This window comes from Colossoma macropomum, unplaced genomic scaffold (assembly GCF_904425465.1).
Source record: "Colossoma macropomum unplaced genomic scaffold, Colossoma_macropomum, whole genome shotgun sequence".
NCBI classification, from domain to species: domain Eukaryota; kingdom Metazoa; phylum Chordata; class Actinopteri; order Characiformes; family Serrasalmidae; genus Colossoma; species Colossoma macropomum.
The window spans coordinates 35,081,638-35,105,915 of record NW_023494795.1 but is presented as its reverse complement, the minus strand read 5'-3'; the positions used below and the strand labels follow the sequence as shown (position 1 = coordinate 35,105,915).

Genomic DNA, 24,278 nt, shown 5'->3' with positions numbered 1-24,278 from the left:
ATGCTGACGTTATAATTTTTTAAATGAGGCACAAAAGTGGACAGCAAATCAGAACTAATTTACATATACTAGTAACTAAAAATACCCTTAGTTTAACTGTAGGGATGAAGAGTGACCTCAGTAAGTGGACCTCAGGGGAAAAATAACATGCAAGAAAATGTGGGAAATAGGCCCTTTAAGTTATATCTGTGAAATAAATATATCCACCTTACTTTTCACATGACCACAGTATTTCGAGAACATGGCTGAAATATCCAGTTGGAGAACGGAAGTGTCATTCATTAGTGTTTTAGCAAATTCAAGATTTATCATTTTATGTCCCATTAAATGTCTCTGAGGCGTTTCTAAGACAACATGAAGTTTGCAGCAGTCACTGCAGCTGAGTGAAGCTGAAAGCATGACAAGGACGGTAATGTTGCGAGAATAAACCTCTCCAGAAGAAGCAGAGCTTCAAATTGTGGCTTTATAATTATTGTTTGAAAAGTTTTTGAAATCCATGCCCATAAAATCCAACTAGATGATGAATTGCCAGTTAAATATCACTGTTTGCTGCTATAAGGCTCACTCTAAAACTGGTTTACACTTTATATTCTCTGTATATGGATATATTCTGTCCTTGATAGAATTGGCTGAGCAGGTTAGCGGAGAGCTAACAGGCTAACACTTCACTAGTAGAAGACAGACATCAAGTTCAAGCCTCAAAAGGTTATTTAAAAACTGAGACATACAATGTAAAAAGTGTGTTACTTGAATGACTGTTACAAGCTTTAAATGTCTTTATTTATGTTACGGCTCACATCAAAATCCATCGTAATGCTGAACCCTGCTTACTTGGTGCTTGTACCCATATGAGGAGCACTGTCTTAGCACTTGTATTAACAGATTACATAAAACATTGCTATGTAATTGCAAAGGAATACTGTTACAAAGCTGGTGGCTGCATGGCTTGCCATAGTGTGATGGTATTGCGCGGACCTGACCAAGTGAGCAAAATCAAAAAATAAAATAAAAAAATTGAAAAAAAATATAAAATAGATATTTACATTTTTGTTTATTTCCACATTTCTATCATGTCAAGATGTTATTAGCATTTAACATATTTAATATGTACAATCTGTTTACACTTCACAGCAAGTTCTGTCCATAAGCCACTCAAAGCATCATGGGGCACAAGGTGGATAAATATAATAACAATATATATAGAAGTATGTTTGAGTTCATATATGGGACTAGCTTTTTGTTTAATAATAATAATAATAATAATAATTATATATCACTTTACTTTTGCAATCGGTCACAAAGTCACCCACAGTTCATGTTCAAGGAAAAGCTCTGACCTATAAAATCTCATTCAGCCCAGCCGTATTTCTGATTTGTAATCTGTAATCCTTGTGCAGGTCAGAATCCAACTGAGTGACAACCTCTTTTTCCCCTCTCTTTCTCTCTGTCTGTCGCTCTCCCGACCTCTCCCAGCTCATAATAGGATTTGAGTCTGGCATCGTGGTGTTGTGGGATTTGAAATCAAAGAAGGCTGACTACCGCTACACTTATGACGAGGTGAGTACAGCCTTTCTACTGCTTCTTCTCTCAGGCACGCGATAGCGACAGTATTACGGATATGAGACAGCAGAGATCAAATATTCATGAAGGGGGCTGATATAAATAGGTGAGAGAGACTGCCGAGGGTTCTTTGGCTTTGCATGTGTGTTGTTTGGCTTTGGAAGATGACATCAAAAGAGAATTGTCATCTCAGGAGGAAAGAGGTTTGTGGGAATGGGCGCAAGTGATATGTTGTGTGTGTTTTGTCATCTGAGTCATCCATCCATATGTTCGTCAATTCATCTACAGTGGCTAGAGGTGGGCATTTTAGTCAAATTTCATATTTGAATTAGACATTATTAAAAAAAAAAAACAAAGAAATAATATATAGACTTTCTGTGGGCCTAAACCACAAATTCATGAAATTCAAGATAGCTAGCATTACTAGCCTAGTCATATAGTATTTCACTTGATTAAAAAAGTTAGCTGATACTAGGGGTGGGAATCTCTAGGCACCTCACGATTCGATTCGATTGCGATTCAGAGGGCTGCGATGCGATTATAAAACGATTATCGATGCATCTCGATGCATCTTTTTTTTCTATACAGGATTTCTATTTTCTTACCGTGTCAGGACTTGGTACTTTTAAAGCAAAGTGTTTGTAATGATCCATAATGCATTTACTTCCAATATCTTTTTAATAAATCAAATGGAAGTGATGTGGCAAGTCAACTAGAAAGCTACCATTCACTGCTATTGCTTGGAGCACATGAGACGCTGCTGCTACTCATCTGCGATAAAATGTGCAGTTACGGCGAAATAAGATCCAGTGGTAATGAATGTCCACACAGCACGTTACAGCCATCCTACCAGTTTTCTTTAGTGATTTTATAACTTAGGTTTTGGTCTCGTTGTAGAGATGGGAGGGGGGGATCGCTGTGTCAGTAAAATATCTTCGGGACGTGTGCAACATAGGCGCGAAAGCCCTGTTTCGCAACGACTGAGAACTGGCGTTCTCCGGCTGCAGGTCACCTAGCAACGATGCATTATTCGCATTTATAAGCGCTGCTGTTGGTTTACTTGCAAGCTAAATCTGCAACAAGAGACTGTCAAACAGTAAAAAGTTGCGAAGATGAAGTCAGCTTCTCTTTCGAGTTTTCCTGTTCCACCTTAAATGGTGCCGCATTTACATTCGGCAGCTCAGTCAGAATTTAAGGTGGAACAGGAAAATTTGAACAAGAAGCTGGAGCGACTTAAAGAAGCGACTTCAGCCTCGTAAAACAGCCGAACTTTGAGAGACATTTTACAAGAAACTGATCTACTTTAGAGGAAAAGTTTTCTGGTGGAGATGGAAGGAAAGCAGCTATAGCTGAAGCTTAAAGCAGAGCAAAGTAAATCCGTGGTTTCGTTTATATTTTAACCTAACTTATAGCAGGACATTAACACATACTGAGACATACTGGACATAAATGTTGTGGCTGCCAAGGTGGTTTGACTTTTGTTGAAAGGACATGTCTCTTCTTAACATTTGGGTTGTGACTCCTGACCTAACCTGGCTTTAATGCAGAGGGAGCCAGTTGGATTTCTTGCTCATCCATGTGTTTTTGTTATGTGCACCTCACAGAGTGTCCGGGCGCTGCACTTCCGCACTTCCAGGTTCCGCCTTTTGCGTTCCATCAACATTATGGTATAAATTAAATATTTAAAAAATTGTTTTTTTCAGAATCGTTCACATCTGCATCGCGATGCATCTAAGAATCAAGTTTTCCCGCACCCCTAGCTGTGCAGAGTATGTAAAATGAACTTATTGTTTGTAGGAACCTTTTCTCCGCTGCTTCCTATGTGCTATAGCTGTGCTTTGTAGACCCTTTGGCAGTGTGCAGCTTCTTCTCTGGTGTGTGATAGCCTTTAGACAGCTGCAGTAGTATTTCTATGAATCTTTCTTTGGACTAAACAGATTTGAAACTTTGACCAAAACATGAGACGTAAGTTCTACACTGCCCTCATCATTTTGAATGGGATATTTTATAAATATGGCTAGCGAGATCCTTTTCATCAGTTCTACTGGGTGGATTATTAACATGCATCTCAGGAAGTCCCATGAGAGGCCAGAGTCAAAGTGCTGCTCCAGTTTAAGCAGATTTGATGACTTTTGTCAACAGTAGCAGTCAGCTTACATTAGTCATTACATTCTACATGTTGTGCCCAAGGCAGAGTGGCGCGCAAGGGAATTTGACCAAACGCACACACACAAAGAGTCAAATCAAATCCATTCTTCTTCCTCTCTCTCTTTCTCTCTCTCTTTCTCTCTGTTTCTCACCCCATCTCTCTTCTGCTTCTCCTTCTTATGTACTCCTACTCTCTCCTTTTTCTCTCTCCTCCATCTCTCCCTCTGTCTCTCAGACTCATTGTGTGTTGCATGTGTTAATTTCTCCAGAGAGAACTCATCGCTGCTTTGATGAATGGCTCCGGCTCTATAGACATCTGATGTATCCCTCTGCTCATTTACCCTGATTGATTAATGTTGCCAGGAGATAAATGTCCCACAATTTACGGCTCCACGCCCAAACTCCAGGGCATCAAGGTGCTATTTTGAGCTCAGCTTGAAACCAGAAAACACAGCTTGCTTCTGTCACCACTGCCTTGGTCTTTCTCTGGCTACTCTCTGAAGAGTTCACCTGCAAAATATCTTATGTCACTGGAAGGTCATCAAACTGTCTGTTACTGTTAATGTTGTTATCTTTTCAGATTGCAACAAGTGATTATTTCTAATTCTATTTCTAACTGTTGTTTAGTTAATCAGCTAATTGAAACCCCCTTAGCCATTGCCATGATGCATAGTTCCATGGTTGTGACAAACTCTTTCTTCTTTAATGCCACAACAATATACACTGAACAAAATATATATATGGAATAATTTTTTACCGAAAAGATATTTACTCTGATGTGGCCACCATTTGCCTGTAGCAGCGTGACAAATTTCAATATAATAGAAGCCATATTGCCGTTCTAATACTGGTTACAGCACTTCTTGTAGTGTATGACTGTCTGAATAACCGTGTGGACATTACAGAGTATTACAGAGCACATATGCTTTTAAGGAAACATTGTCAGCTAATCATTGTAGTCCTATTATTATTATTGTTATTATTATTATTATTATTATTATTATTATTATTACCATTATTATCCTGAAGTATAGGTTAAGTTTAGGGCTGGGAATATAGGCGGTTTTAAAAAAAACTGTATCTTGGGACTAAATTATCAGCAAATATCCACATTTTCACTGTTTAAAACCGCGGGTATATGTAGGACATATTCCATTTGTGCCAGATGAGGGGGAGCAACAAAACTCAATGTTTTTTCCACACCAAGTCAGAGTTTTGCATATATAGAATACACAAATAATATAAAAAATTGTTTTTGATGGTGTTTTCACTGTATAGTAGCGTGACAGTACAGTAACTCACAGGGCGACTCACTGCTGCATGTGTAAATGGCGTAAAAGCAGGACTGGAGTTTCAGGTTACAGATCATAGCTCAGAACACTCATACATACAAAATGGAAAAAAAAAGATAATTTCTATCTAGCGATTTCATGTCCATTATCAATAATGATCAATAAATCAATAAGTAGTCTCAGCCCTACTGCATTTATTTGGAGATTTCCTGGTGCCTCTTACTAATAAATTAATTAGTGAGGCCTGAAGCGCAAAGTTAGCCGCACTCTGGCAAGGCAGATTGATGTATGGATGGATGGAGACTCTTCGAGCAGGGAATGTGGCAAGAGGACTGGGGATCATATAGACAGATGGAGGGTCACTTTCCTGGTGCTGGTGGCATATATGTGTGTGTGGTGATAAATATAAGGTAAATGAGGTTTGCCCTGATCACTGTACTGCCCTGATGGAGGAGCTTAGCCACCTAATGAAACCTACCTAGAGTTATTCATCCTTCTGTTTCCTCTCTGAACAATCCATCTAGTCCCCGCCATCTGGTCATTACCTAAGCTTATAGGAAGTGCTGCATAAATTAGCAATGAGTTACAATTCTCAGTGGATTTTTGTTTCCATCAGCAAGTGCTTTCATTATTCAGCTTCGTCCTTGTCACAAAATGACTTAAAAATTAAAATGTGAAAAATTGAATTATTTCACCACTTTTATCTTTAGCTCCAATGTCTTTTTCTCTCTCATAACAACATATTACATATTAATTAACATTTTGACCTGTTAATTTCATAGTAGTTACTGAATAATAAACCATAGGATTAACAGTATATTAAGTCTAGGGTTAAGCGGGTTAAATCTGACTTGGATAAATTGGATTTGAACATACCAAAATTTTCATGTCCAACATATTTGTTGTTTTGATAAGTACAGTGTGTTTTTTAAACAATCTTGTTATCAAACCTTAATCACACTAAACATGTTCTACTTACTGAACATTATAAAACATATAGTTTCAGTCCTGAAATTTGATTGGCTGAGCCATGTTTTAAGCCACTTTAAAATACTTGCTGTATGCACATCTCTGACCCCCTCACAGCAGTTGAATTTGCTGTTGTTTTGCTCACATGGACGACTGAATGGGACCAGGTATCCGTGACAGCCCTTGACAGTACTAAATATAACTTATGTAAAAACACAATTTTGTTTGAGCTTGTTTTTTAATGATACTTGATAATAATGATATTTATACTGCCTTCTCTATTCTTCAAAATCCGTTCAAGTGAGACGAGGCTCAGTCTAGCCCTGGAAATAGAGCTGGTGGGGCAGCTTGGGTTGTACGAGATTCATTGCTCCTGGGCGCCCCCTCTGGTACAGTACCAGTCACCTGTGGTTCTCCTCAGTAACTCCGACCTGTCATGCATCACCACAGCTCTGGAAATCTTGCTGGAAATTAAACGAACACCAACTAAACATAATGTCTGCAGTGAGGGCTGTGAAGAATTTTCTATAGAAAGTTTTGGTTACCGGCGATGCTGCTTTTGGCTGCCTTTGGAAAAACACTAGGTTTGTTTTAATCTGAAATGTGATTACATGATCCCTCTTGACAGTAAATTAAATAAAGTTTAGTTCATGTTTATATTGTCTTTTTATGTCTGCGTGTCCCTGACCCCTGGTATGTCAGTGCACGGGCCTACTTGTCATATTGTATCTTGCCTTACCCGTGATAAAATCACTGTAAAGCAAGGCCATACATGATTTATTGTTTTATACTGGAATACATTCTGCAGTTACTGAACATTCTAGAATGCACACCAAGCAAGGAGGGCCATTTTTTCATACTGTTTTAAAAGGCCATATATAAGAAAGGTGCTTAGTGTGAGAGTGTATATGTGGTGTTGAGGTGTGAGTTGCTGTGGATTAGTGTAGATTAGCAGAGTGAGAGTGAGTTAATGATGTTCAAGGAAAGGCCATTGCTGTCTGCTGTTCTGCTCTTTTTCTTGACTTTCGCTGGCTCCCTGTGGCCCACTGAGCTCCCTTAACAGCAACGGTCTGGCTTTAATTGGGCCTGAGGGTGTGTGTGTGTGTGTGTGTGTGTGTGTGTGTGTGTGTGTGTGTGTGTGTCAGAGACATGACAGTTGTCCAGTCCCCTGTCTCTGTCCCATGGCTTGGTCCAGTGGACAGGAGAGTTCTTTTTGTTGCAGAAGGAGAAAGAGAGAAAGCAGAAAAGAGGAGAGGTAAGGAGGAAAGCAATCTCTATGGAATTTTGTTTCTTTTAGCAATCTTCTAATGAGGCCCAGTATCTTCTGATCCATGCAACTCATCCTTCCATTTACTGTTTCTCTTCCTCCTGCAGTTCCTCTCTTCATGCACACCCAAACAATACTAACCATTTTCACACTGCATAGCTGTACAGTAGCAAGCTGCTTCCCTAACACAAAAATAGAAATACTTAAGTTTGAATGAACATGAACACCTATTAGACAGTGGGCCAGAGTTTCTTTCTATATTTCAGTCTCTTGAAATCAATATCGGCTTTTGTTTTTTTGTACCTAGTTAGTCCATGTCCTTGGTTAAATTAAGGGTAATTCATACTATTATTTAGAAGACAATATTCTTATTTTCCTGTCATATTTGATCAAAGTGTAGTTATGTAACTTCTCCTTTCCAACAGCGAAAAACCATGCTATGCTTTATGATTTCCAAATCATGTTGACTTTAAAACAAAAACTTTAATTAGGTTAGTTAATCTTACCTGTTCATAGTTTTGTCAGGACCCTTTGATTTTGTCTTGCCAGTTATCTGTAGAATTCTGATTCTGATCTCATGTGTGTCATGTTCCAGAATAAAAAAATACAATGAAGGACAGATAAACATTTTTTGATAATAAGCGACACAAAGCTGAAATATGGTATTGACTGGTAATGTTTCAGTCACCACAGAGGAAAGAGAAGTGACACAGTGGAGGAGAGGTTTGGCACTCTACTATCTTTAAATTATAGATCTGGGAATGATTCTCGAAATGAGGTTCAAATTTGTATGCAGCAGATCTTTGGAAATCACTGCCACATGCTATTGGACATCTTAAATGCCACCTTAAATAAATAAAAGTGACTACTTAAGCTCTGCTTGAATCATCGCAAATTTTTGGCAGTGTTTACATGGCTGCATCCACCATCGGTCGTTTAACATTGCACTTTGAAACCAAATCTGCAATAAGGCATAGAATGCTTTTTCCAACATGTAATGTTAAACACAGCATCACCCTCCTCAACTCTTTCTACAGATGGTGGGAACCTAGCTGAGCCGTGTTCATTTCTAGCACAGGATTCTACTTACATAGCTATAGCGACTTAGTTAAGCACTAATTTTGTCCATTATAAAGAAAACATAGTTGAATAATGTGTCTTTTTTTTTTGCTATGTGGTTATGGTAGCTACAGTGAAGTGGGCTAGTTGGTGGTTACTATAGTGATATCTCTGGGATGTACTGCTTCCTGGCCTCCTCAACCTGTAACTAGGCCCACCTTAAATGAAATTCTAGCCACCCCCCTGGTGCACACTTTGTAACAGCTTAAAAACAGCTTTAAACAGTTCTGTGTAACATTTGGGTATTTGGAGACCTTTCTGGTGGAAACGTGTTATTGTATGCAATGTGTGGACGAATATTTTGCAATGTCGGTTGTACTTAAGATCCCAACAAGACTTACTGTGTGATTCTGATGTTTGCAAGCGCATTGAAAGTATATCAAAAGAGAACACTTGGTAAATTACTTGTCTACCGATGATGTAAGTGAATCGTCTCCTGTTGTGATTATATCTTCATCAATACAATGTTAATTTTGCATTTGAGATACAAATATTAAGCCGGGCCTTCTTTTTCAGCCTGCATGTGTGATGTTAAGACATCTGACAAGGTCTGAAAAACTCCTGTGAAATCCAACCTTCTGTTTTTTTACATTATTTCAGGCTTTACAGGGTGCTGGCAGCAGTGCACGCACACCTTATTTTACATTGTTTTTTCCCTGCTTACTCAGTAATTCTACTTCATTCAGTTTTAACAAAGAAAATTACACAGTGCAGCTTTGATCTAGCTTTTAGCCATCCTTCTTTTATAAAAATGTTTGTTTTGTTAGTATTTCTTATATCTATTTTGTATTTTTCTGTATGTTAAAATCTGCTTCTCTTCTATAGTTTTGCTTGATTTATTGATTTATATCTCGGCAGTCTGCATCTGCTGTCACTTGTAACACTTTCCCTCTAATAATAATAAATTGCTGAATAATAATTTACTATTATTAGTATTCTGCCATGGACTGGCGACCTGTCCAGGGTTAATCCTGCCTTCCACCCAATGACCGCTGGGATAGGCTCCAGCTCCCTCCGAAAAAGTGGCCTAGAAAATATATGTGTGTGTGTATTGTTAGTATTAGTAGCAGTACTAGTAGTAGTAGTAGTAGTATCCAGTTGGACCCTACTCTTATTATTTTGTCATTAATCTAATGTAATGAAATATTTGGTAACTACTGTGAAGCTAATATGTAATTTATGAAGTTATGAAAGCGAGGAACTGAAGCGTGAACCATGTCTTAACCCGTAGGATTTAAAGGGTTAGTATTTCTATTGGACACAGAGACTGGGATTTTTCTGCTATTTCACAAATACACAAAGTGTTTATGTGATCGGTAAGATTTGTGCTAAAGGAATGCTGATGGTGACATTCTGCAGCCTCTCTCTGCTCTCCACCTTGTAATTGCTTGCGCGTCTATCATCCTCAAAAGTGCTTTGTTCTCTCTGCCTCTCTCCCCTGTGACATGTTAATATAAGCACCCACTACCACATAACTCAAAGCGTGCAGGTGTGTGTTCCGTTCACTCTCCCTCAAGCTTCCTCGCAGGGGACCAAATATTATGTAAGCAGCTTAGTTCTTCATAATCAGATTTGCAGGCAGTAATAAATGCTGATGTGTGTGTTTGTGTGTGATGGTTGATTGTTTGATATGAGTTGATAAGGCAGAAATAAGCCAATCCTGCCTCCCCAACGGTCCTGTACCGTTGCAGCCGTTTCATTGATTAGTTTGGGCTGCTGGAGCAGCCAGTGCCTTCCCAGCTCCAGAAATAGAGACAGAGCCGGCACGATTATGCTAAAGCAGGAGGAGACTGCGCTTAATTAGAAAATAATGAGAACTCCGTTTCACCTCTCTCTTGTGCTGGCTTCTCTCGCCTTCTTTCATTCCCTTTCTGTCTCTCTCACGCTCTCTCTCAGGGGATACACTCTCACTGCATCGCTGTTGAGGTTTCGATTAGAGCGCTTTAAAGAGTGCGCTTGTAATCTTCCCCAGTTCCAGCTTTCTGCCTCCAACACCCTCTGGATCTACCTACCTCATTCCGTTCCCTGCTGCAGGACCTGACCTATCCGTTTAATGCAGCTCACCCAGCCCTCCTTTTTTAGAATGCCTGTCCGAGAGCATGTTTTGGATGAAAAGCTATTTCCTCATACTCAAAATAGATTAGTGGGGTTGTTAAGGACATTTAAAAAAACAAAAGGTCCGTGCTTAGTGTGTGTACGTATTACCAAATGTCCAATAATATTGAATGGGTACTTGATAAGGGTTACAAAACCTACAAAATAAACAAGCAGTACAGAAATTTTATTTTAAACATGCAAAGGGATGCATAATGGCCAATAATATTCGAATTTTGATTTCTAGACGATCAGACTAATTGATAGTTAAGTTTTTTGGACTATTTTAATTACCCTTAGCATGGGCTAAATGAACACATGAAACACAGGAAGCACATTTCCGAACTTTCTGTATAAAAATATAAATTACGTTATTTGCTCTTTAATGGTCCTGGCATTTAAAATTTTTAAGTTCCCCGCATATGTTTTGTCGAAAAGTCTAATTTACACAGTTTTCCCCAAGTCACCCAAATTGTTTCTGTAAATGCGTCCACAAAACTTCTCTCTACCTGCTCAAACTGCATCCAGGTCTTCAATAAGGTTATGCAGACTTGTCAGTGTGGTTTAGGACACAGTTACTGTGAATGTTGTGGTCTACTAATTTAGACCACAGCATTGTGCCTAATTCTGCATCTCTCACAGAGTCTGACTTCCCCTCCCTTTCCTTTAAAACATGTATATTCAGTGAGAAATTCAAGATTAATAGTTATTTATAAAAAAAACAACAGAAATCTCAAATGTAATATGTAGCATTCAGATGTCTGTGGGGAATTCAGCACAACACCCCTGTCCAAAATTCACAGTGCTTGGCTACGCAGAAAAGTTTTGTTCAGTTATGTAGTTCACAGTAAGTCACGCTGTGTCCTAAACCATGACAAGTCTGCATCTTAATGACAACCTGGGTGCAGTTTGAGTGGGTTGAGAAAAGTTTTGAGAATGTATTTACAGAAAAGATTTGGGTGACTGTTTAGTGTTAGTTCAACATAAGACTTGTAGCTCCAGTGCTAAACTAAAGAAGCCAGATTTAGGTACCAAATGTGTCTTGGCTGATCAGCTACATCTTGGGTAAGTGGAAAATTGCCAAATCATTCCTTTAAATAAATTAATCTCATGAAGTGCTACATCTTAAGTAAGAGGCAACAGGTTATTTAGCACAATACAGCCTGAGTACACCTACCTGGGTCATATCTTTCCATCATAAAATTGCTTCACAGAGCAGTCAAAATATAAATAATAAATTGGCTGATTGCAGATTAAGTGTTTGGAGTGAAAATCTGTCCAGTCTTGGCCGATTCTGATCGTGCATCCCTGCCATGGTGAACTGAGGATTCTTTAGGGCACAGATTGCTTTTCCTCTGGTTAGTAGAGCCACAAGCATTAGCCCCCTGGTTGGCTGTAAGTAAGTGATAGATGACATTCGTCAGAAGTGTGTCTTCTGTAGCTAATGGCAATAATGGATCTTCTTTCCCCCTCTCCAAACTCGCTCTCTCTCTCTCTCACTCTCTCTCTCTCTCTCTCTTTTTCAGGCGATCCATTCTGTGGCCTGGCACCACGAGGGGAAACAGTTCATCTGCAGTCACTCAGATGGCACACTGACCATATGGAATATAAAGTCCCCAGCCAAGCCTGCACAGACAATCACCCCACATGGTGAGACACACACACACTCACTCACACACAGAATTACTCATCCTCTGCAACGATGCTGTGTTAAACTACATCATGAATTTTATAGCAATTTTCATATTTGTTTTTTTTATTGGTAATTGCATTTCCCTGTTTAATAGCTGTTTTTTGTAAATCAGGAAATAAGGTTTTCAGAATTAATACACAAATGTTCTCATTCTTTTTTTCATCGCTCAGTCAAACATATCCAGACGCACACAGAATCTAAATTGTTAAAATGCTGATGTTCCAGTCTGTGGATTACAAAACTAATCTCTATCATCTCTGTTTCAAAAGGTTACATCATGCATCTCTTGAAAAGGCTTGTCAATTTTCTTCTGTAATGTGATTTTTTTTTTTGCCCGTGCAAAGCAGCTTACACTAATCAATCTCCCCCTCCCTCATTTTCATTTTAAGTGGAGTTTTAATTTTCCACATTCGTTTTGCTTGTCCCTTGAGACCTCTTTTGTTGTATTATGGTGGGTAGTTGAGAAGCCGGTGGACCTGGTGCTTTTCCCTATAGAGAAAAGCCTCTGTCTGTGCTATTGAAGATACACTTTTAGAGCCCTCACTTAATCCACAGCCTCACGTCCTGTTTTCCTCTACCTGCCTTCTGTTCTCAGAGCGAGAGAGAGAGAGAGAGTGAGGCAAGAGGAACAAAACATTCACTGTTGCTCTGACACTTCATGAGTGAAGTGACTGAAATCAGAGGACAATTTTTGAGAAAATTTTGCTTTAGCCTATTGTTGGACCTTTTATTCTGTCTCTAATGGCCTTCCTCTGTAATGACCTTCCTTTTAAGGTTACCTTTTTTACCTGATGGTTTTAATTTGGCAGGGAAGCGATAATTAATAATTCTTCATGCCCACATATAACACAGTTTTCAGGGTCCTTCATTTTAGGACATTTTTGCCCATGTTCCGCATGCTTCTAAACTAAAGTTCACATTTGCTGCTGAGTCACAATGTTCGAGTGTAATATTGAGGCCGAACGTGAAAGTAAAAGGAGAGCGAGCGAGGGAAAAAGAGAGGTGAGGGACAAGAGATGGGGGATTTGGAGCAGACCTGCTCAATGTGTCTGCTCTGCTTCTATTTCAGGAAAGCAGCCCAAGGATGGAAAGAAGCCAGAGCCATGCAAACCCATTCTCAAAGTAGAGTACAAGACTACGAGAGCAGGGTAAAATGCACAACATATGTTTGTGTTGCTGTTTTTATGATATTTCCACATATTTATTTACTTGAATACTTGAATACTTGATGAGTAGTTGAATAATATAGAACCATCACAAATATTCATTAAACTTGATTAAACAAAAAAATCTAATATGTATCTGCTCTCTAAATATGCAGTGAGTTAGCTGTTGTATGGTTTTATGAAATATTCGACATAGTGTTTTTATAAATTATTTTTTTAACAATTTCTTTTTAAAGACTTTTTAAAGGCTTTATAGCAGGGGTCTCAAACTCAAATTACTGTTGGCCCACCTAATGTTAAACTAATATGTATGGGAAAAGATTTGCTATATGCATTTTTTTTTTCAAGTATGTATTTGCATTTCATAACGTGTAAAGTCATTTTAGCACGTTAGTCAATGTTTATTACCAATTCTTTTGTAAGCACAACTACTACTGCTACTATTACTACTACTAATAGTAACAGTAATAATTATTAGTAGTAGTAGTAGTAGAATTAGTAGTAGTAGATATCTAAAACTATAGTGTTTAATAAATATTTTAGTGTTTAATTATATCAAGTAAACATCTAAATTGGACTCTTAATTTGATAGCAATGGCTTTCCTGTGGAACATCATTAAAGTTTTTGTGAGTGAAGTGTTGGTAAAGCGTTTATTTTCTTTATTTTCTGACGCACTGCATATCCTGCTATGTCATGAATGAATACACAAAAGCAGATATAACTAACTATTAGTCTAAATTAGAATAATAGATAATAAGTTAATTATAGCTACATTACAACTATGCCTACTTGGTATGCAGCAGTCATGCTGTGTCAGGTTTTTATTTGAATGATTCCTCTTGCGGGTGGCACGGTGGCGCAGTGGGTAGCGCTATCTCCTCACAGCAAGAAGGGCCTGGGTTCCATTCCCGGCCGGGTGACCAGGGTCATTTCTGTGTGGAGTTTGTATGTTCTCCCCGAGTCTGCGTGGGTTTCCTCCGGGTACTCCGGTTTCCTCCCACAGTCCAAAGACATGCAGTCAGGCCGATTGGACATGCTGAATTGCCCCTAGGTGTGAGTGTGTGTGTGAATGTGTATGTCTGTCTGTCTGCCCTGCGATGGACTGGCGACCTGTCCAGGGTGTATCCTGCCTTCCGCCCAATGACAGCTGGGATAGGCTCCAGCACCCCACCGCGACCCAGAAGGATAAGCGGTTTAGATGATGGATGGATGGATTTCTCTTGCATGCAGTGTTCTATTTTTTGCTTTTAACAACCTAGGCATCATCCTAAGGTCATTTTATGTAGCCGCAGTGTTTGGTGGGAGAAGCAAATCTACCAATCAGATGTAAATATGTGGCCACAGAAAAATGAAAAAATTAAGCTTTCTTTGGACGGCAGTTTGAGACCCCTGCTTGAAAGGCTGCACAATAAAGGTTTTTTTTTTTTCATTTTTAAGGGTTATGCATAGTTTATTGTTGTTCACATGAGTCTGTTTTGATTGTTTTTGCCTTTTTTGGTAAAAATGAACAGACTGCTTGATATAAATGTTAGTTACAGCTCTTCAATAATACTACGCCCTAGCCTAACCTTAATCTTAACCCAAAAAGGGGTCTTTTTGCCTTTTTACACTATCAAATAACTGCTGCATTTTTTGGTAAAACGATTTTTCCTCAGATTTCCACACAGTGTATTTTTTTTATTTATATTTTCAAACATCCAGGCACATGATCTGCATTCATGCTGTCATGAGCTTGCTACCTGCGGTTCACTCTTATCTGTGTGTGTATATGTGTTTTTCTGTCCACGCAGGGATCCGTATATGATCCTATCTGGTGGTTTATCGTACGACACGGTTGGTCGGCGGCCATGTTTGACGGTAATGCATGGGAAGAGCACTGCGGTGCTGGAGATGGACTATCCCATTGTAGACTTTCTCACACTCTGTGAAACGCCATATCCTAATGGTATGTTCTGATATCATCTCAGAAAAAATGCCCACATTGCTCTATGTTCCCTTCTTTTCTTTCTGACGTTAGAACCTTTGTGTTTTCTTCCATAGTCTGTTTGTTTTTTGGCACACATTCTCTCTGGGGAAAGGCAGTTTCACTGTAATTAAATTTTTCATCTTCTTTGAACCTCCTTTTTGCAGTATCCAGGCCTTTGATTGTGTTAGAACACTTGCTCTGCCCTTCTGAACAATTAATCCTTTGGCGGCCATTCGTGAATCATAAGACTTTGTGTTCTGCTTTTCTCTGAAGACTGCTCCGATAAACTGTCTGTCTATAGGTCTGCTAAAGTGGTGGCCCTATGTTTGTCTTTGCAAGCAGCCGTGTCAGATATCTTGCCTATCAAAACTTTGGCGACACCTTGAAATGTTCAGAGTGATGTTTGATTTTCACTTTCAATTAAGTGTGAATGTATCTGCAAAAGCTTTGTTTAACATAAAATAGCTTTTTTCCATGGTATGAAATGCCTAGTTTTGCCTCATGAATAATGAATTGACAGAACAAACTATTGTTGTTCAAAGTCTTCTGCCCCAAGGATTGTTTAACCCTTTAAGGTCCATGCAAAAAAGATGCTTTCTGCCATTTAATCTGCTCTTCTCCTTTAATATTGTGATTTTTCAATGGTGTTGCATTTATGTTTGTGATGTTTGCATCAGAAAAAGAAAATGCATGAATGGGAATATACTTCACACACCCATCACATTAAAATCATTCCTCTGATTATCAAGAATCAATAATAAGCTATTACCGATTCGAAATGCACTGTAAATTATCTTGCGCACTTACTCATAAACTTCACAGTGCCTCCATCAATAAAGGAAGCCTCGTGAATCTTTTAAGTAGTGATTGAAAACGCTATCACACACTTGTAGAGCATAGAAAACTCCAGTTCTACACATTGATACATTTTACTGTGGCCAGTGTCACAGATTTAAATGAGTTAAAGGGGCTAAGTGGTTAAACTGGTTAAACAGCTGAAAGGTTTGAGCACTGAGCACCCATATGGCCTTAATAGAAATACATGGTTTGATTGAGTGGTTATGTTCCTCTCTAAGGCCATGAGCTCAGCTTCCTTCTCTGGGCTTGCTTCTGAATGTATATCATAAAGAGCAGAACTCCAAGCAGTGCTGTGTGTTTTTTGAGTTCTTGTAGTTTCACAGGGGAGAGGCAAGGGTGGTGTTGCTAGCACTGGTTGTGTAACAGGCCCAGCATAGCAGCTCCACTGTCTGCCTTTGATTTGGACTCTCTACAGGGGACCTGAGAAAACATAGCACTGTTTTTTTTGTTTTGTTTTTTTTCTCTTTTTTCACATGCAGGGGCCGCGGGTGTTAGAGGCAGCTAAGTTTTAGGCTGAAGGCCTTCTCTGTACTGGAAAATTCCTCATTTGTTCTATAAGGACTGTTGATTTGCACTTTAGGTTTTTCGGTTAATGCTAATACGATTCCTTGTTCCTCTATGGCAAATACTATTAGAAACACTTCTACTTACATGTTGTTTAATTCTCAGTAAAACAAGTTAAGAAAAGTTCAATTTCTAAATGTTCAAAGTCTTTAAGTAAATAGGAGACATTTTATAATGACTTGAATTTAATGAAGAGTTATTGTTTTGCATGCTGTCTCGTTTTGTGGAAAGAAAACAGCCTTTACATTTTTGCCCTGTTTGTCACAAAAATTATATGGAAAAGAAACATTGCCACAGAATACATATCGAATGTAAATGTGTGCAAATGTATTTCATGAAGTACCAAATTGCAGTATGTATTTATGTAGCTACGTATGCAAATATGTACATATATGCAAATAATAATGAAAGATATATCGACCACATAACAAAATGAGAATTATTACTTCTAAGCAGTAACTTGGTAGCTAGTCTCACTTAAACTTCAGTTATTGGTAAACGTAAAAAGTATGTTCATTGTAAAACCTTTTTTTAAAATAATAATAAGTACAAAAATGTTAGATTGTCCAACATTTTTATTATTACTATTACCTTCTTTTCTTTACCTAACTGCTTTTTTCTTTTTCTCTGTGTGTTCCAATGCAGATTTTCAGGAACCTTATGCTGTAGTGGTCCTTCTAGAAAAGGATTTAGTTGTTATCGACCTTGCACAAAATGGGTATGTGCTTGTTTTGAGTATTACTGAGTATTATATTAGTTATCTAATCATACCGTAGCAGTGGCAGACCAGACAATGTCCTTAGGCTACTGAACCATTACACATGCATGCAGTGCCCATGGCTATGATTCATTTCTGTAATCTAAGGTAGTCTAAGCTCTGATACAGGCTTTGATGCAATGTTTCCGTAGTTATCCTATCTTTGAGAACCCGTATCCCTTGACAATTCACGAGTCTCCAGTGACGTGTTGTGAGTACGTCGCTGACTGTCCTGCGGACCTCATACCTGCACTTTACTCAGTCGGCTCCCGCCAAAAACGACAGGGCTACAGCAAAAAGGTACACACATCCACAGACATTTGTTTTTGTACCTTGTCGGAAAAAGGGAAAGAAGTAGTTCAGACACTTCTGTTTTTGTTATTTAATGTTTTTCCAGTCTATATATACCCTTCATAGTTGCACATGTATTATGGAGGGTTTTGAAGTCTGTCAGAGGGACTCTCATAACCTTGGGGAATTGAAGATGGCTTGCCAAGAGGAAGAGGGCAAAATGGAACTACATTGCTGCAAAAAGCTAATTACCTCTTACCGTAGATGTTTTGAAGCTGTAATTGCTAAAGGCAACTTTGCAACAAAGTAATTAAGTTTTTCATTTGTGGTGTCTGAATACTTTTTACCCTATTCTTTTTTGTTGTTGTTGTTTTTATTTATGAATATATACATTTTTGTTCTTATTAATAAATACAAAGTCAAAAGACATTATATGTTTAAAGTAGAAGTATATTAAATAACAGAATCAAAAGTGAGTGTCTTGTGTCCTCTCGCTGTACTGTAGTCTATTCTGTAATAATGCTCACACATTTTAACTAGTAGAAAGCTGTTAAAATGAAGAAGTGTTAGATGTGTCCAGGATGGTGAACAGGGATGTAGATGATTCCTTAATGACTGACAAGGCTGTAAAACATTGAGAATGAAGTTATGCTAAAGTTACATAAATACATATGCCTTGCATTTGAGATTTGTGTTGATCAGGTAACTTATTGAGGAAATACTGTAAATAAATAATTACAGTGCATTATTTATTATTTATTAACTTTTTGGTGTTCCCAAATATATATAGTTACAAAAAGAATCATTTTTCTAAGCCTAACCCTCATCTTAAACAATGTATTAGTTTTTGTCAAAAGCAGTTTAGCTTCTCTGGACCACTTTGCTGAGCCTGATATCTTGATATTGTATGTAAGCCCCGTTTTTTTCTGGTTTTCCTATAAAGTTAGGATAGATTTGTCCTGCAAGCATGTGAAAACAAACACACAAACATGAGTGCATTCATGCACAAATAGACATGTACTCACACAGTTCTGCTCACAGTCACACACAGTATACCCTCTCCTTGCACAGAGGCGTGTGAATAGGGAATACAGCCTCATGCTTGTATGTCTCAGTCCCTGCTGTGCAGGTGCATTGTCCTGAAATGCTGTGAGTCCGACAAACATGTAGAAGCATTTATGTGTGTGAAAGGAGCCGAGACCTTTCGACCGCCCGCAAAGTTCACTCTTTGTGGTGTGATCCGTGTCCCAGCAGGGAGAGCAGATTGACCCCCACACCCCATGGAGAAGCTGCATCATGGCTTAAGCACAATGCAAGCCCCAGTGCCTCAGTGTGGAGCTTTGGTTTCAGCTCTCAAGCTCTCTGTCAGCCTGGCTTACACAGATAAAAATAATGCATTGGATTTACTTGATTCAGATATGTACATCCTTTCCACATTTATGAGATGTTTTACATTACTAGAGTTATTGCCAATTGTAATTAAACTAAAAATTATGTTAAACATACATTGCGCAGACATTATGCATTTTAATCAAGTAATTTCAGTGTATTTTTTCAGTGTATACTCATATCTCCAGTATCCCAATATGTAGCAGTAGCCTGAACCTATACTCCATTAAAAGTCTTGTTACTTCATTGAAATAATGGTTCAAGTAGGAGTGGCCTAGCAAAAACTTGTTGTAAAAGGAGTATCTTTTTACAAATTTATCAGCTCAAAAACAACTCAAGCACTGGGTGCTCTATAGAGTAGCAGTGGTGCTTTTAAACACAGCCAACATCTGTGTGCAAAAGAACTGAAGTTTGTTATGAGCCGCTCCTTTCGTTTTCTGATCATTGTCACCTCTCAAGCTAAAGCTCGAAAGTGAGAGGAGTAAACTACTGATGAACCAGAATAAAAGTTCTTGGCTAGAACAGAAACTGAAATTCAGGACACACTGGGCCAAAAACCAAAAGTGCAAAACTGAAAATGCTTACAGCATCAGTTGTAGAGCGTTGTACCCCTTCTTGATACTAAGAATGAAAAGTGATTATGTAACATTTGTCTAATGTCCTTTGTAGAAGCCATGAAATAGTTGAACATGGCCAACATTTTCATTGTTGATTTGTTGCTGCTGAAACCGTTTAAATGCATGTGTGCATCTGATTTTAAACTTTGGAGGTTTTTTCTGTCAACATTTTTGACCATTTTAGGCTGAACATTTTTGGTGCCATCCCTACTGTGAACAGTGTGAGCAGTCTCCAACAGCGCAGTAAATCAGTCGCTTTGTTCCCTTCCCTTAAACACACCGATGGCAGACAGAAATAGAGCACTAAAATATAATGGAGTACACTTACTTTTGGTTTTTGGTTTTGTTCATTGTAGGAATGGCCTATTAGTGGTGGAAACTGGGGCCAGGGCACACAAAGCTACCCTGAAATAATAATTACTGGGTAAGTTTGTGTATGTGTGTGTGTGTGTGTGTGAGAGAGAGAGAGAGAGAGATTTCTCCTTGTGTTTCCTTCATTCTCTGCTTTCTCTGCTCCTTTTTCATTGCCATTTTGCTGAAATTGCATCAGGGAGGGCTAAATGGAAAGTGGAGAGAAAAAGTTGCCGAGTGATATTCTGAAATGAGAGGAAACAATCCTACAGAGAGTAAAAGAGGAGATGATGGAGCGAGGGGAAATTGAGGAAAAAGACAGAAAAAGAAGGAGTAGTAAGCATTTCTGATTCACTGCCCATGGGAAGGCAGCAGCCTGTTCTCCCAGAATGCATCGCTGCAGTGTTTCAGTGAGTTGAGCAGTGATGGGGTCAGTGCTCTGCCACTTTTGCTCTCAGCAGTTCTACCCCAGTTTTATCTGAGCTCAAAATTTGTACACATTGATGCACAGGCAACCTTCCATATTTGACTTTTCATTTATTTAAATGTAGAGCTTTTTATGTAACTTTTATTTAGCTCCCATAATCTGTAAATGCAGGGACATTTACATCTCTCTGATTAATGATCAAGAAAATCTTTAACACTTGAACAGTTATCTATTATAAACACAAGGTTCTCTATTTTTGTCGTAGGCATGCTGATGGTTCGGTAAAGTTTTGGGATGCCTCTGCAAGTGAGTTTTCATCCTCCATGGATTTATTAAATTCATTAACATATGTGCCAAGACTTAACAACTAAGTGTGATGCCGAATTCAGTGTTTTAACAATGTTGAAAAGCTTATCATCTTATCCTTTCTTGGAAAAAAAACAGCCGCTTTTGACTTTTCCACACCTTCTCTCACGTATAAGAACTAACTTACAGTGCATTACGTTGTGTATGTTCCGAGAATGCATCTTTTTCTCAAGTCTGAAGGGGGACATTATTCTGGCAGCCAGCCTTCACTGTAGGCTAATGTACTTAGCTATGATTAAAGACCCACCTGGGGACTGCCCTGGTAGTGCCATGTATGTCCTCTATCCATTTGACTTCAATTCCCAGAATACTTCTGTCTAACCTTGGTCCTTACTTAGGGAAATAGTCTGGCATAGGAGTGACCCGTAAATGTCATTTAGCCCCATTATAGCCATAATCATGATAAACTCCCACAACTGTACTGCGCTCACCGTGTTCTTTTTTTGTTTTTTTGCTTTAAGCTCAGAAAGGAAGATTGTTAATGACCTTATAGTCATGTTAGTTCTGCCAAGGTTACCCTCTAAGAGTCTTTCTATAGTGGAGAGGATTTATTTAAAAGAGACTTACTCTACAAATGTACACAAATGCGAAAACTAATTAGGCAAAAGGCAGTAATCCGTCTAAGACAAAATAGCTCCATTAATCTTTAAGCTTTTTATTAGTTGTGCCTGAGCAATTGCAAATAAATTGTGAACTAATATCAGACCTTAATCAAATACGGAGCAAATACAGATTTATTCTGTCATTCTGGGTTCTGGTGTGGTACACAAAGGTTTTAGAGAATAAAATCATGCACAAAAATATCATGCTTAGTATTGTTCCCATAACAAAATAAATTAATTTTCTTGACAGTAAATAATTATATATTGAATTCAATTTCCCATTATGCATAGTAATGCTCCAGGTGCTGTACAAACTGAAGACGGCCAAGGTGTTTGAGAAGACGCGCAGTAAGGAGGAGAAGCCAAATACAGAGATTGTGGATGAGGATCCATTTGCCATCCAGCTCATGTCATGGTGCCCAGACAGCCGCATGTTGTGTGTGGCGGGAGTGTCCGCCCACGTCATCATCTACAGATTCAGCAAGCAGGAAATCGCCACCGAGGTTGTACAGGTAAGACTGGCCATGCATTGCTGTGTGTGGGTCTTCCAAGGAATCACTAATAATTATGTGTATTTGTGTACTATAGTGTATGCATATATGCATGTGTGTATATAGTGTGGGTGTTGCAGTCATAATGCATCAGGTTTGCGATTTTGTATATGCGTGACTGGATTTGTTTTTATAAGAGTGTGCCCATCTTCTGGTTTATTATGTTTCTCTCCTTTTGACCTAAAAACTTTAGTTTATGCTTTCTGAAGTGGAATAAGTGCCATCTTTCTCCCTCTCTGTCTCTGACTTGCTCTCTCTTCCACTCCCACTCCTACCCTCCTCTCTCTGTCCATTCCTTTCCCTCTCTCTCCGTCTCTGAGAGACGAGTTATTTTAGCCTCTTGACAACAACCGTGAGTCACGCTGATGATGATGATGATGAAAATATGCTCCTCTGGTCTTCATTGAAATAGTGTGAGTGTGTGTGTGTGTGTGTGTGTGTGTGTGTGTGTGTGTGTGTGTGTGTGTGTCTGTGTGTGTGTGTCTGTGTGTGTGCTATTGAGAGAGGAAAGCATTACCTCTGATCTGTGTTCTTTTTCCCAAGTATCTTGATATTACATTGACTTCATTCAACAATCTTTTTGACAGACTTAAAACTGCAATATGTAAGATTTTTTTAATTAGAAGTAAGGAAAAAAATTTTGTGTCCCTGCTCTGCAGAGTCACTTTGTAAAGCCTGAAATAGTAATTTAAAAGTCAAGAGATATTGTGTCGTGAGTTTTTTTTTTTTTACCATATCTTACATCTTTACATAGTAACATCACCTGCACAAGCTTAAAAAGAACAGTTCCAACTCCATGTTTGGGTCTCAAATGCAAAATCAACTTTATACTGATGAAGATAACAGCAATCATAGTTACGTCCTCGGATGACCACCAAGTCACCAAGTTTTGACCAAGTTCTCTTTGAATACTCTTTCAACGCACTCGCAATCATCAGATCCATCTGCTCGGGAAAGGAGTCTAAAGCACAACCAGTGTTACAAAATGTTCTTCAGCATGTTGCGTGCAATTGCACATTTCCATTAGAGAAATCTCCAAATCTGCAAAAACTTTCAAAGTGTACCTAGAATGATTATTATTATTATTATTATTATTAATAATAATAATAATAATAAGAAGAAGAAGAAGAACAATAAGTAATTTGTATTTGCTTAATTTTTTTATTGTATCAGAAAGTCCTACATTTTAAACAAAGACACGTGTAAGGCAGTGATTCCTAAAGCCCTGTCTTGCATATTTTGATGTTTCCCTGCTCTGACGCCGCTGGTCAAACTAATTAGCTCATACTATGAGCATTGTAGGTTATCTGTGCATGTGTAGTGCAGTCTGTAATTAATTGGACAGTGACACATTATTTACTTTTATAGGCTCTGTACTCTAGAACACTGGATTTTAAGTTAAATAATTACTGTGAGGTAGGAATGTAAGTGATTAACTGTTAACTAATGAATAAACAATTGTTCGACCAGTGCTATCAGTTAAAAAAAGTGAATTTAATTTTATTTAATTGCCATTAAACAACAGTTCCTATTTGGCTAGGCAGCTTTATCATTCAAGTTTTTTTTAATTATTTGTATGATGCACAATAGGCAGTTGGTTTCTCTAGTTAGACTTACTAAAAAAATAAAGCGTGCTGCTAAAAAAAATGGTGTTCGTAACCACTTTTGTAGAGGACAATAGCACTTCTACAGTGAGGAACTGTATTGAAAGCTAACATACGCAAGCGATAAGACGGACAACTGTTTTGTGCTCCGAGAGAAAATGTGAATAAATCACATGGGTGAGCAAAATTATAGAGAAGGACATGATGGGTGGTGATGACTTTTGAGAGACAATGAGGTACATTGAACCAAAGCTAGAATTTTCAGTAGCCTATCATTCCTCAGTTTAAACAAAACCAGGTTCTTATGTAGGGTATGTTTAATATGGTTTCAGGATGATTGCTGAATATACATGCTTAGACTTGGCCCTACTAATGAGTTCAGCGTTCCACATTCCATACAAGGAGCACTTTTTAATAATCTTCGGTTATGTAATTCAGTTATATCAAGCATTTCGCGAAAGCTTCAAATGTAGTGTGTCAGCTTTTAGATCCTTACATTTCTGTTTTACAATTTAGATTCTGATGGGTTGCCTCCTGTATTTTAGAAGTTATGGATAACAATTAATCGACCACTAATGATAGTTGGTTATTGGTCAACATTTGCACACTGACTCTGAGGTTAAAGC

The 24,278-nt window shown here is 38.4% G+C and overlaps 1 protein-coding gene across 1 annotated transcript in view; it reads left to right on the top strand.

Annotated features, from left to right (window-relative positions):
* The window catches only part of stxbp5a (syntaxin binding protein 5a (tomosyn)), a 122,099-nt gene that overhangs the window by 74,882 nt on the left and 22,939 nt on the right, over nucleotides 1-24,278 (top strand). The window contains exons 7-15 of the mRNA XM_036582305.1: nucleotides 1,474-1,557; nucleotides 11,976-12,099; nucleotides 13,212-13,290; nucleotides 15,100-15,254; nucleotides 17,343-17,415; nucleotides 17,607-17,754; nucleotides 20,108-20,175; nucleotides 20,795-20,835; nucleotides 21,789-22,009. Coding sequence (XP_036438198.1) covers nucleotides 1,474-1,557; nucleotides 11,976-12,099; nucleotides 13,212-13,290; nucleotides 15,100-15,254; nucleotides 17,343-17,415; nucleotides 17,607-17,754; nucleotides 20,108-20,175; nucleotides 20,795-20,835; nucleotides 21,789-22,009 — 993 coding nt within the window. The remainder of the gene's footprint in view (nucleotides 1-1,473; nucleotides 1,558-11,975; nucleotides 12,100-13,211; nucleotides 13,291-15,099; nucleotides 15,255-17,342; nucleotides 17,416-17,606; nucleotides 17,755-20,107; nucleotides 20,176-20,794; nucleotides 20,836-21,788; nucleotides 22,010-24,278) is intronic.